The 13989-nt window shown below is 49.0% G+C and overlaps 1 protein-coding gene across 1 annotated transcript in view; it reads left to right on the plus strand.

Annotated features, from left to right (window-relative positions):
* The window catches only part of PLEKHG4B (pleckstrin homology and RhoGEF domain containing G4B), an 82836-nt gene that overhangs the window by 33305 nt on the left and 35542 nt on the right, over window positions 1-13989 (plus strand). The window contains exons 3-6 of the mRNA XM_032135234.2: window positions 7701-8919; window positions 10878-11087; window positions 11235-11358; window positions 12688-12781. Coding sequence (XP_031991125.1) covers window positions 7701-8919; window positions 10878-11087; window positions 11235-11358; window positions 12688-12781 — 1647 coding nt within the window. The remainder of the gene's footprint in view (window positions 1-7700; window positions 8920-10877; window positions 11088-11234; window positions 11359-12687; window positions 12782-13989) is intronic.

Genomic DNA, 13989 nt, shown 5'->3' on the forward strand with positions numbered 1-13989 from the left:
CCCGCCCTGTGTCCAAGTGTTCTCATTGTTCAATTCCCACCTATGACTGAGAACATGCGGTGTTTGGTTTTCTGTCTTTGTGATAGTTTGCTGAGAATGATGGTTTCCAGCTTCATCCATATCCCTGCAAAGGACATGAACTCATGCTTTTTTTTATGGCTGCATAGTATTCCATGGTGTATATGTGCCACATTTTCTTAATCCAGTCTATCATTGATGGACATTTGGGTTGGTTCCAAGTATTTGCTGTTGTGAATAGTGCCGCAGTAAATACACGTGTGCGTGTGTCTTTATAGTAACATGATTTATAATCCTTTGGGTATATACCCAGTAATGGGATGGCTGGGTCAAATGGTATTTCCAGTTCTAGATCCTTGAGGAATCACCACACTGTCTTCCACAATCGTTGAACTAATTTACACTCCCACCAACAGCATCAAAGTGTTCCTGTTTCTCCACATCCTCTCCAGCACCTGTTGTTTCCTGACTTTTTAATGATGGCCATTCTAACTGGTGTGAGATGGTATCTCATTGTGGTTTTGATTTGCATTTCTCTGATGACCAGTGATGATGAGCATTGTTTCATGTGTCTGTTGGCTGCATAAATGGAAGAAGCTTCTTCTGATCATCTCAATTGATACAGAAAAATAACACTCTTTCATGATAAAAACAAAATACCCTAGGAATAAAAGGAAACTATCTCAACATCATAATAAAAGCCATATATGTAAAACCCACAACAAATATTGTCCTCAGTGGTGGGAGACTGAAACCTTTTCCTCTGATATCAGGAACAAGACAAGGATACGCACTTTCACCACTTCTGTTCAACATGGTATTTGAAGTTCTTCCTAGACTAGTTACGCAAGGAAAAAAAAAGTGAAAGGCATCCAAACTGGAAATTAAGAAGCAAAATTATCTGTTTGTAGATGACGTGATCTTATATGTGGAAAACCCTAAAGATTTTATAAAAACTTGAGCTGTTAGTCCTTTGTTGGATGTATAGATTGCAAAGATTTTCTCCCACTCTGTGGGTCATTCGTTTGCTGATTCTTTCTTTTGTTGTGCAGAAGCTTTTTACTTTAATAAAGTCCCATCTATTTATCTTTGTTTTTGTTGCATTTGCTTTTGGGTTCTTGGTCATGAAGTTTTTGCCTAAGCCAATGTCTAGAAGAGTTTTTTTTTATATTATCTTTTAGAATGTTTATGGTTTCTGGTCTTAGATTTAAGTCTTTAATCCATCTTGAGTTGATTTTTGTATAAGGTGAGAGATGAGGATCCAGTTTTATTCTTCTGCATGTGGCTAGCCAATTATCCCAGCACCATCTGTTGAATCGGGTGTCCTTTCCCCACTTGATGTTTTTGTTTGCTTTGAGGAAGATCAGTTGGCTGTAAGTATTTTGGTTTATTTCTGGGTTCTCTATTCTGTTCCATTGGTTTATACACCTATTTTTATACCAGCACCATGCTGTTTTGGTGACTCTGGCCTTATAGTTTGAAGTCGGGTGATGTGATGCCTCCAAATTTGTTCTTTTTGCTTAGTCTTGCTTTGGCTGTGTGGGGTCTTTTTTGGTTCCATATGAATGTAGGATTGTTTTTTCTACTTCTGTCAGTAATGATGGTGGTATTTTGATGGGAATTGCGTTGAATTTGTAAATTGCTTTTGGCAGTTTGGTCATTTTACAGTATTGATTGTACCCATTCGTGAACATGGGATGTGTTTCCATTTGTTTGTGTCGTCTGTGATTTCTTTCAGCGGTGTTTTCTAGTTTTCCTTGTAGAGGTCTTTCACCTCCTTGGTTAGGTCTTTTCCCAATTATTTTAATTTTTTGCAGCTATTATAAAAGGGGTCGAGTTCTTAATTCGATTCTCAGCTTTGTCATTGTTAGTGTGTAGTAGAGCTACTGATTTGTATACATTAATTTTGTATCCTGAAACTTTGCTGAATTCATTTGCCAGTTCACGGAGCTTTTTGGATGAATCTTTAGAGTTTTCTAGCTATATGACCATATCATCAACCAAAAACAACAGTTTGACTTTCTCTGTACTGATTTGAATGCCCTTTATTTTTTTCTCTTGTCTGACTAATATCCTGTGGGGAAAAGAAAGAGAGATCAGACTGTTACTGTGTCTATATAGAAGGAAGTAGACATAAGAGACTCCATTTAGTTCTGTATTTGAGATGCTGTTAATCTGTGACCCTACCCCCAACCTTGTCCTTGCAAGAGACATGTGCTGTGGTGACTTAAGGTTAAAAGGATTTTGGGCGGTGCAGAATGTGCTTTGTTAAACAAGTGCCTAAAGGCTGCTTATGGTTAAAGGTCATCACCATTCTCTTAAATCTAGAGAAAAAGAAAAACATTCATCTCCTGCCCGTCCCTGGGCGATGGATGGAGCAATACTGCTAAAAGGTTTATGGAGATGTTCGCATATACATTTCAAAGCACAGCACCGGTCCCCTGGGCCCCGCTTTTCTTTCTCTACACTTTGTGTCTTATTCCTTTTCTCAAGTCTTTCGTCCCACCTAACGAGAAGCACCCACAGGTGTGGAGGGGCAGGCCACCCCTTCAATATCCAGAATCTACAAGAAACTCAAACAAATCGGCAAGAAAAGAAAAAAAAAATCCCATCAAAAAGTGGGCTAAGGACATGAATAAACAATTCTCAAAAGAAGACATACAGATGACCAACAAATATATGAAAAATGTTCAACATCACTAATTATCAGGGAAATGCAAATCAAAACCACAGTGTGATACCACCTTTCTCATGCAAGAGTGGCCGTAATGAAAAAGTAAAAAAAAATAGATGTTGGCATGGATGTGGTAAAGAGGGAACACTTTTACAGTTGGTGGGAATGTAAACTAATACAACCACCATGGAAAACAGTGTGGAGATTCCTTAAAGAACTAAAAGTAGATCTACCATTTAATCCAGCAAATCCCACTCTTGGGTATCTACCCAGAGGAAAAGAAGTCATTATACAAAAAAGAAACTTGCACACACATGTTTATAGCAGCACAATTTGCAACTGCAAAAATATGAAACCAGCTCAAATGCCCACCAATCAACGAGTGGATAAAGAAAATATTGATATATATATATACACACACACACATATATACACATATATATCTATATACATATATATGATGGAATATATATGATGGAATATTATATATGATGGAATATATATATGATGGAATATATATATATGAAGGAATATATATATGAGATGGACTATATATATGATGGAATATATGTACATGAGATGGAATATATAGATAGAATATATATATGATAGAATATATATATGATAGAATATATATATATGATGGAATACTACTCAGCCATAAAAAGGAACAAAATAATGACATTTGCAGCAACGTGGGATGGAAGTAGAGACCATTATTCTAAGTGAAATAACCAAGAATGGAAAACCAGACATTGTATGTTCTCACTCATAAGTGGCAGCTAAGCTATGAGAATGCAAAGGCATAAGAATAATACAGTGGACTTTGGGGATTCATGGGAAAGGGTGGGAGGTGGGTGAGCAATAAAAGACTACCCATTGGGTGTACTCTCCACTGTGATGGGTGCACCAAAATCTCAGAAATCACCACTAAAGAACTTATTCATGTGACTAAACACCACCTGTTCTCCGAAACACCTATTGAAATTAAAAAAAATGAAGGCCAGGCATGGTGGGTCATGCCTGTGATCCCGGCACTTTGGGAGGCTGAGGCAGGTGGATCACTTGAGGTCAGGAGTTCAAGACCAGCCTGGCCAACATGGTGAAACCTCATCTCTACTAAAAATACAAAAATTAGCTGGGTATGGTGGCGTGTGCCTGTAGTCCCCGCTACTGGGAGGCTGAGGCAGGAGAATGGTGTGAACCATGGAGGCAGAGCTTGCAGTGAGCCGAGATTATGTCACTGCACTCTAGCCTGGGCGACAAAGCGAGACTCCGTCTCAAAATATATATATATATATATATATATATATATAAATGTCAGTACTACCCAAAGTGATCTACAGATTCAGTACAATCTTGTTAAAGTCTCAGTGGTGTTTTTTGCAGAAATAGAAAAGCCCATCTTAAAAATCATGTGGAATATCAGGAGACCCCCAAATAGCCAAAACAATCTTGAAGAAGAGCTAAAAAGTTGGAGGACTCACACTTCCTCATTTTAAAACTTAGTACAAAGCTACAGTAGTCAAAGCAGTGTGACACTGGCATAAAAACAGACACACAGACCAGTGGAGTGGAATAGAGAGCCCAGTAATAAACCCTCACGTATATGGCTAAGTGATGTTCTGCAGGGGTGCCAAGACTATTCACTGGGGAAAAGACAGTCTTTTCAATCAATGGTGCTTGGAAAACTGGATATCCACGTGCAAAAGAATGAAGTAGGACCCTTACCTAAAACCCCATTTACAAAAACTCACTCAGAATGGATCAAAGACCTAAATGTCAGAACTAAAATTATAAAACTCTTAGAATAAAACATAGAGCAAAAGCTTCATGACATCTGATTTGGCAAAGATTTTTTAGATACGACACCAAAAGCACAACCATCAAAAGTGAAAAATAGGCTTCATCCAATTTTTAAAAAGGGTACTATTGCATAAAAAGGGCCTTATTGACACAGTATAAAAGCAACCCTCAAGGGAAATATTTGCACATTGTATATCTGATAAGGGATTAATATCCAGAATGAATGAAGAACTCCAAAAGCTTAACAACAGAAATAATGCAAATCAAAAATGGGTAGAGGACTGAACAGGTATTTCTCCAAAGAAAATATACAAGTGTCCAATAAGCACATGAAGAGATGCTCAACATCATTAATCAGGAGGGAAACACAAATCAAAACGTCAGTTAGATACCATCTCCCATCCATTGTGATAGCTACTATTAAAGGAAAAACACCACTGGGAAACAAGTGCTTGCAACAATGTGGAGAAATTGGGGTCCTCGTGCATGGTTGGTGATGACGTAAAATGGTGCAGCTGCTGTGGAAACAGTTCTTCTAAAGAGTGAATGCAGAATCACCCTATGATCCAGCAGTTCCACTTCTGGGCACCTACCCAAAAGAATTGAAATCAGAGATTTAAACAGATATTTGTACACCCGTGTTGATAGCAGCATTATTCACAACAGACAAAAGGTGGAAACAACCCCAGTGTTCGTGGATGGATGAACAAAATGTAGTGTATACACACAATGGAATATTATGCAACCCTGTGGATGGATGAATGGATAACAAAATGTAGTAGGTACACACAATGGAATATTATGCAACCCTCAGAAGGAGTGCAGTTCCAATACGTGCTACATGCAGCATAGACAGACCTGGAGGATACTGTGCCAGCGGATAGGAGCCAGTACTGGAAGGACAAATGTTGGATGATTCCACTCGTATGAAGTAGTTAGTCAAATTCATCAAGACAGGAAGTAGAATGGTGGGTACCAGGGGCTCAGGGGCAGGGGAATGGCAAGCTGGTGTTTAATGGGTTCACCGTTTCAGTTTGGGAAGATGGAAAGTTCTGGAGATGGATGGTGGTGATGGTTACATAACCGTGTGAATGTACTTAATGCCACTGAACTGTACGCCATAAACATGGTTATGCTGCTGAACTTCACATTATATCTTTTCACACACACACACACACCCTCCTCCCCACAGTCTCTGACTTCCCTCCTGCTCTGGGCTGTGCCACTGTCTTAACCTGGACCAGTTCCCTTCTACAGTGAAGAAACCCTATGCATATTGGAAATAGGGTTTGTCTCATCAAATATTTGATATGTAGAGACCTGTAGATCCCTGTGGGAGGGCAAAAGGCATGAAAGGCTACAACACCCTCCCATTTCTGTTTTCTGAAAAAAGTCTGGTGCGATTGCAAGGACAAGTCACAACGATTTTTTCAACAGTCACTTGTGCATTTTACGTCAAATCACCACTTCACAGGGACATGCCCTGGGCACCAGTACTGCCGTGTGCCGGGCAATAGGATCGGGGACGGACTCTGGGGGCCAGACTTGGGGAGGCCTTAAGGACCGGCAGGTACCTGTCTCTTCTGGGGTGAAACCTGTGGAGGGGATGGAGGTGGCCCCACCAGGTGTCCAGCCCAGGACACAGCTCCTCAGGCTGCCTTGCAGCGTCTGGGGAGGGTGTCAAGGAGCCGCTTCTTGAACGGCCTGCTCACCGATGTGAGGAACATGCGCAGACGTTTCTGAAAACTGGGTGGGCCGATGTCTGCATGGACTGTGGGTCTGGCGTGGAGGAGCTCCAGGGCCCACCCTGACATCAGACAATTAAATGACCACTTGGATTTGCCAGTGGCTCACAGAAGACCCTGGGACCCGCCCGGCAGCTAATTTCTTCCCTCTGAAATAGATGAATATTTTCTGGTTTTCTGCATTACATTACTTTAATCTATTCAGGTTATTTTCTGAAATGAGGGTGTAACTTTACATTCTTTAAGTCAAATTTGCCATATCAATGATAGTTCCGTTTTATGCCTCCTGTTCAGTGTATCCTCCCCTTGCGTGAAGTTCGAGCTTAAATTCTGATAAAAGTTGAGGAACTTGTTTTCACTTCCCTAAGCCACCTAGGATGCTCATGCTCGATTTTACATTCCAAGAGTTCAAGCCCAGTAAGATGAAAATGATTAGAAAAAGGCTTTTGAGAATAACCCTTCACCATCTGAATATGTGTCTCTTTCAGTGGCAAATGCACTTTTAAGTTTTCAGCGCATTTTTGTTGCCATTCTGGAAAGCTGGGATTGTGACTTCCATCTGAGTCCCTGAGGCCAGCATAGTAAAGCAGAGCTGAGAATGGGCCTCGTGCTTGAGAAAAGGCATCAACACCTAAGGCATGTTTGTTACCAGTGCAAAACATGATTGGTGGGTGGGTTGAACTTGAACTTGGTGTAAGATTCTGCAGAAGCAACTGAAACCCAGGCAGGGCTCTAGGCCCCAAGATGTTTACTGTATTTTAGTTTGTCAGAGCAACATTTGGGGAAAATAAACACTCAACAGTTAAGTGATCTGTGTGCAGTTTCTAATAGCACAAGAAATGCTAATGGAATCACATTGGGTGAAAATAGTTGAAGTACTCAATTGTAAATGGAGTGGGATCTCAACTATTTAAAGGGAACAGAGAAAATAACTGAAGTGAAATCCACCAGCATCCTGGCACCCGCACGCCTCGCTGAGGAGGCTAAGGTAGCGCCTGCAGCAGCCGGGAGCCACAGGGAACACCGGGAGTGCAGAGGAGGGAGCCCCACATAGGGTGGCCCTGACCAGGGCTGGCAGGGGCAAGTGTGGACGCCCGGCCCCTTGCCCAGGCTGGACCACTCTGAGGGACAACTCACCCTTCAGAGCGCCTGGTGGGCTGTGGCTGTGGCCCTCGAGCGGCCTCCTCTTCCCTGTCCTGCCCGCCTACCCCCAGCCTCCAGGAAGAGCTATACAATTGCTTTTTTAACTGACCCCTGAACCAAAGAGAAGCCCATGTTTTCTAGTCCCAGTGACCTGTTTTATGTTCCAAGGGACAGGACCCCCCACAGCCCCCATGAGACCCCTTCCTTGTGGGAGCTCAGTTACTGACCTTCCCCTGAGGGGTGGAGACCCAGGGCACAGAGGGGCCCAGGCCATGGCCGTGCCCACCACTAACCTCTTTCCTCTCTTGTCTCAGGCCAGGTACAGGGGTCTGGTCTTCCTGCACCCAGGCTGGCCGCTGTGCGCCGATGAGAAGGTGGTGGTGCAGCTGGCGTCCCTGCACGGAGTCAGGCTCCAGCCCGGGGACTTCTACCTGCAGGTCACATTGGCGGGGAGGCAGTCAGCTAGACTGGTCTTGAAATGCCTGTCCCGGCTGGGAAGGGGCACAGAGGAAGTCACCATCCCTGAGGCCATGTATGGTTGCGTCTTCACGGGGACGTTCCTGGAGTGGGTGAACCGGGAGCGGCGCCACGTCCCCCTGCAAACCTGCTTGCTGACCTCAGGCTTGGCCATCCACCGAGCCCCGTGGAGTGACCTCACTGACCCTGTCTTTGTCCCCAGCCCTGGAGCCATCCTGCAGAGCTGCTCCAGCTGCACAGGTCCTGAGCGGCTGCCCAGCAGCCCCTCAGAGGCCCCAGTCCCCACCCAAGCCATGGCAGGCCCCCATTTCCAGGGAAGCACCTCTTGCCCCGACACCCTGACTCCACCCTGCCGCCGAGGGCGTACGGGCAGCGACCAGCTCAGGCACCTTCCTTACCCAGAAAGAGCCGAGCTGGGAAGCCCCAGGACCCTGTCTGGAAGCTCAGACAGGGACTTCGAAATGGTCAGCCCCTCAGAGCAGAGCCCACGGATGCCCCCTGAGAACGGGGGGGTGGGGGAGAGGCCGGACGCCGTGGGTCAGGAGGATCCTTCCACCTTCCACACAGACCTGGGCATCCCGAGCAGCAGGAGGCAGCTGCCGGGGGACCCCACTTTTGTGCAGCCTAGACGCTGGTTTAGGGAGTCATACATGGAGGCCCTGCGGAACCCCATGCCCTTGGGCAGCTCTGAGGAGGCCGTCGGGAACTCGGCCTGCAGCTCCCTGGCTGGAGCCAGCAGGGACCTGGGGACTGGGGCAGCAGCCAGTGGGACCCAGGAGGAAACCTCCGGCCCCCGGGGAGACCCCCAACAGACCCCAAGTGTAGAGGAGAGGCACATGCCCAGCCGGGCAGGTCAAGGAGCTGCAGGACAGACCCTTCCGAGGAGATCTCAGTCCCAGGAAAGGGCACCCAGAAGCTCCGGAGGGGCCCAGGCTGCAGCCCGCCACACCTCCCACCACTCAGCAGGCGCCAGGCCTGGGGGCCGCCTAGGAGGACAAGCTGTGGGAACCCCAAACTGTGTCCTGGTAGAGGGTCCCGGCTGCACCAAAGAGGAAGGTAAATGCTCCCCACCCCCTCCCCTGTGCACCCCTACAACCTCCCCTGCACACCCCCACCCCTCCCCCGCACACCCCCGCCACAACCTCCCCTGCACACCCCCTCCCCTCCCCCGCACACCCCACAACCTCCCCCTGCACACCCCCACCCCCTCCACTGCACACCCCACAACCTCCCCCTGCACTGTCCCCCTCCCACCCTGTCACTGTTTTGTTTGGTCACTTGATCCACAAGAATCCTGTCTCCATGTTCATACTGGCACTCACGTTCTGGAGACCAGAAGTCCAACATCAAGCCGTAGGCAGAGTGTGTCCCCACTCCGAGGCCCTGGGGCACCCTTCCCGCCTCTTCCAGCTTCTGGGGCTCCAGGTGTCCTGGGCTGTGGCTGCAGCCCCCTGACCGTCCTTCGTGGCCTCTTCCCCAGTGCCTCTCTGACTTTCCCTCTCCTTGCTCTTGGGCACCCATCGCTGGATTCGGGGCCCCTCTAAACCCAGGACAACCTCACATCCAGGTCCTTAAACTCAGTTTCCAACTGGAGGCCACATTCACAGTTCCCAAGGGTTAGGAGAGGAAATGTGACGATTTAAAAGACTTAAGTTTGCAGGACAAAGTAGGAAAATAATGACAACATATTTCTTAAACATTTCAAATATTTTTTCTTTTTTTTTTTGAGTAAAGAAATATCCTGTGAGTAACACAACCAATGATTTTGGAAAGAAGGAAAAAATGTGAACACGCTGATGTGGGCTTCAGTAAGTAGGGCCACCCAACCTCAGGAAGGTGACGGGCTGAGCCCTCCTCTCCGTGGGCCCCCACGCGGTGCCTGGAGGCAGCCACGCCTGGCCTGACCAGGGGCTCGGAGGCAACGGCACCACAGCCCTTGGAGACAGAAGGGTGGCCCAGCCCATTCCAGCCACCTCACGAGAGCCTTTCGCCTTCGAAGTTAGGCTGCAGTGCCTGGAACTTCTGACGAGTCCCAGCAAGTGCCGCACACACACGGGACCTACTGCAGAAAGAGCTTTGTAACAAAAGTACTCACTTGGGAGCAACGCTTCCTGAGAGTATTCTATCACCTCACTGCAATTCAGCTAAAGTGAAAAGAAGTCCTAACCCCTCCCCGTGGTTTCCAGCCCCTCACCTTTCCTTTGTATTGATTTTCTTCCCTGTTTGTACTGGGCAGAAAAGACACACACAATCTTGCAGCACCCCGCGCAGTCACACACACGCCGTAACAACCACACACAGTCACATGCCTCACATGATCACATGCTTGAGTTCCACATACCACACACATGCACACGGAATCACACACCACACAGTCACATGCCTCGCATGCACACACAATCACACCAGTCACATGCTTCACACGATCACACGCTCGAGTTACACATATCACACACACAGTCTCATCACATGCAGTTACATGCCTCCCACAGACTCCAGAGTTCCAAATACCACACACGCAGTCACACCACACGCAGTCATATGCCTCACATGATCACACTCTAGATTGACGCACACAATCACACACCACATGCAGTCACATGCCTCCCACAGACTCCAGAGTTCCACATACCACACACACAATCACGTGTGAGAGTTACACATACCACACATGCACATGCAATCACACACCACATGCAGTCACGCACGCTGCACTTTGAGCAGATGAGTAGGGATGAGATGACCCGTTCTTCCTAGGGCGTCTGCAGGTAGTGAGCGTGTCTGTGAGCTGGAGACTCCGTCTCCGTGATGACGCTGCATGTCCGTGATGATGCCGCGTGCCCTGTGCAGTGGGACATGCTTTCACTTCCCATGTGAAGTGGGACAAGTCCTCACGGAACACCCTACTTTCATGCATGTTTTTGTCCCATGGTTCATAGCAAGCTGAGCATAGCAGCTGCTTTCAACGCACAGGAAAAGCTTCATCTTTGACACGGCCTCTTTCCTTTGTCCAGATGTTCTTGCATCCTCAGCCTGTGTCAGCACAGACGGCGGCAGCCTCCATTGCCACAACCCCAGCGGGCCTTCCGATGTGCCTGCCCAGCAGCCACACCCTGAGCAAGAAGGGTGGCCACCCGGCACAGGAGACTTCCCCAGCCAGGTGCCCAAGCAGGTGCTGGACGTCAACCAGGAGCTGCTGCAGTCTGGGGTCGTCACCCTCCCAGGTGAGCATGGGCTGCCACTTGCCCAGGTGAGCACACACCAGGCCCTCCTGTCAGGGCGGATCTCACATCTAAGCCAACAGCACAGATCCAGCTCACCACCTCGTAGGAGTGAAGCCCTTGGCAGCTGCCCTGTCTCTGTCTCCGCAGGGACCCGAGACCGTCACGGCAGAGCAGTGGTGCAGGTCCGCACCAGGAGCCTGCCCTGGACCAGGGAACACTCGTCCTGCGCTGAGCTGACCCGCCTGCTGCTGTACTTCCATAGCATCCCCAGGTGGGACGGGGGGCCAGGCCCCACCCTGCAGACCCATGGGACCCCAGCTGCATGTGTGTGGCAAAGTGGGGGGCATGGGGAGGTGCCAGCTTCCATGGCCAGACTCTGCCTCTCCTAACCTCATCTTTCAGAGCAGTCGGCACCCATGTGCTTCCAGCCTGGATCTCTACACACCGTTTCTTGTCTTCTGTACACACCCTTCCCAGCGACACCCACAATTAAACACACCTGGCTACGGGGCAGACGGGGCACACTCACTGTTTGGACCAGGACTCAGCCATCCGTGGGATGTGCAGCTTCGAGTCAGGGTTCCCTTGTGTCCTTGGCTCACAAGAGTGCTATAAGATCAGTGCCCAGAAACACAACTTAATTAGAATGTCAGTTAATCCTGGAGTTAGAGCTGAAGAAGTTTCTCAAAGAACACACACACACACACACACACAATTTTTTTTTTTTTTTGAGACAGGGTCTTGCTCTGTCGCCCAGGCTAGAGCACAGTGGTGCAATCACAGCTCACTGTAGCCTCAACCTCCTGGGCTAAAGCGATCCTCCTCCCTCCTCAGCCTCACCAGGCTATATATTTTTTAAGACTAGTCAAGTGCAGTAGTGAGAAGGGGGGAAAGAATAGAATAAGGCGTTTGATCTGTAATGTGTGTGAACAATCAAATGAGATAACTCACTACCTTCAGACCAGCCGAACACTAAAATTTTTTAAAATGAATATATCAACTCACCCAACCTACCATTCTCTCCTGTTAAATTTTGAACTGAAGTTTCCAATCACAATCACAGAGACAAAGCTTTTAAATTGGAGTTTTCAAAACCACGTGATGGTATTTTTAGTTTTAAAAGATGTTCTAACAGTCTTAGCTTGGCTCTGGATAAGTAAGGACCCTCCTGACTGATCTCAAGCTTCCGTCTTGGGAACAGGCCGTCCACATCCCATCAGAATCACCTTCTGTGCTTACGTTAAAGCCCAAACAAATAAATGAGGGCAAGAAAGCCCTGAAGTCCTTGCTCCCTTGATGGAGCAGGGCCCTTTTCGTCCATCCGGGAGCACGAGTGGGTGTTTAGGGGAAAGTAGCCCCAGCCCCACATGCCCAGAGACACTGTCTGACGTCAGTAGCCGGTTCCACGAGAGGAGCAACGGTGGTGCCTCCAGCTGATGGGCCTGCACCTTCGGGAAGTGGAAGATTGATGTGTATAGAGAACCCCTAACTTCTAGAGCTGAAAGGAAACCAGTAACAACTGGCCTCAGAGGTGCAGAAGCTCGTTATTGTAAGAGATTTAACCTTCAGTGGTTAAGATCGGCTGTCTTTCCCTCCCCAGGAAGGAGGTCCGGGACCTGGGGCTGGTCGTCCTGGTGGATGCACGCAGGAGTCCAGCCGCCCCTGCCATCTCCCAGGCCCTCGCGGGATTGCAGGTACGGCAGGGTTGTCACGTCCCTTGGGCGTGCAGAGCGTCGTTGGGCCATGTGCCAGTGGGGCCGCCCGCATTGTGGTTCTGGAGTAGCCAGTCCACAGGCTTAGTGTGAAGATTCGAGACGGGGGCCCCTGTGCAGAGCCCCCTCCTTCTTGGGGTCTTCCCAGTGAGTCCAGCTCTTGCTCTCTAGGGCCAGGCACAGACACTGGGGAAGGTGGGCTTGGCCCATCCGCTGGGGACTTGGGGAAGCTCCATGCTCGGGGCCACTGCAAACCTAAAAAGCAAAGCCAGCCAGGCCTGGGTGGTGGGCACTTGTCCCGGGAGGGCAGCGCAGCCCCATCCCTGCCCAGTGCAGCTGCCCCCGCTATGCCCCCCGTCAGGATGGAGGGCGTGGCATCACCCTTCAGACAAAGGACAGAGGCAGGAAGGGGCAGCCATAGCTCACTGCAAGGACGAACCAGGGTGGGGACGAACCTGGCAGCCCCAGACAGTGCCATTGCCACAGGACCCTGCAGCCTCAAACTCCCAGGCTCAAGCCGTGCTCCTGCCTCAGCCTCCAGAGTTGCTAGGACTACAGGCGCGTGCCACCATGCCCGGCTAATTTTTTGTATGTTTACTAGAGATGGGGTTTTGCCACATTGCGCAGGCTGGTCTTGAACTCCTGGACTCAAGCGATCCACCCACCTCAGCCTCCCAGAGTGCTGGATCACAGGCATGAGCCACTGTGCGTGGCCCGGGGGCCCTGCACTGAACCGTAAGCAACATCCAGAGGAGATGGGAAGCACTGGGGATGGGAAGATGCCGCTGCCTGAGCAGGGGCAGATGGGAGCCCAGAGACAGGGAGAGAGGACAGGGGGGTCCAGGGACAGGGACGGCAAGGGGACAGAGCCCAGGGTGCCCTCTCCCATGCCCCACCTGCTCTCCACAAAGCTAAACCCATTTCGCCCTTGCTGTCCCTGCTGAAGATGGAGGCAGAGGCTCCTATACTCACTGAGGAAACTCAAGTTTAGGGACACCAGGTGACAGGTTGTGCCAGGAAAGACGTCAGTCAGGGACAGCACTGGCAGAGCTTACCCCACCGTGGAGCCCTCCTTCCTCTCCCCCTCCATGGTCCTCCCTCCTCTCCCCCTCCATGGTCCTCCCTCCTCTCCCCCTCCATGGTCCTCCTTCCTCTCCCCCTCCATGGTCCTCCCTCTTCTCCCCCTCCAT

The sequence above is a fragment of the Hylobates moloch genome, unplaced genomic scaffold, assembly GCF_009828535.3.
Source record: "Hylobates moloch isolate HMO894 unplaced genomic scaffold, HMol_V3 SCAFFOLD_17, whole genome shotgun sequence".
In the NCBI taxonomy this organism is placed as follows: Eukaryota; Metazoa; Chordata; class Mammalia; order Primates; family Hylobatidae; genus Hylobates; species Hylobates moloch.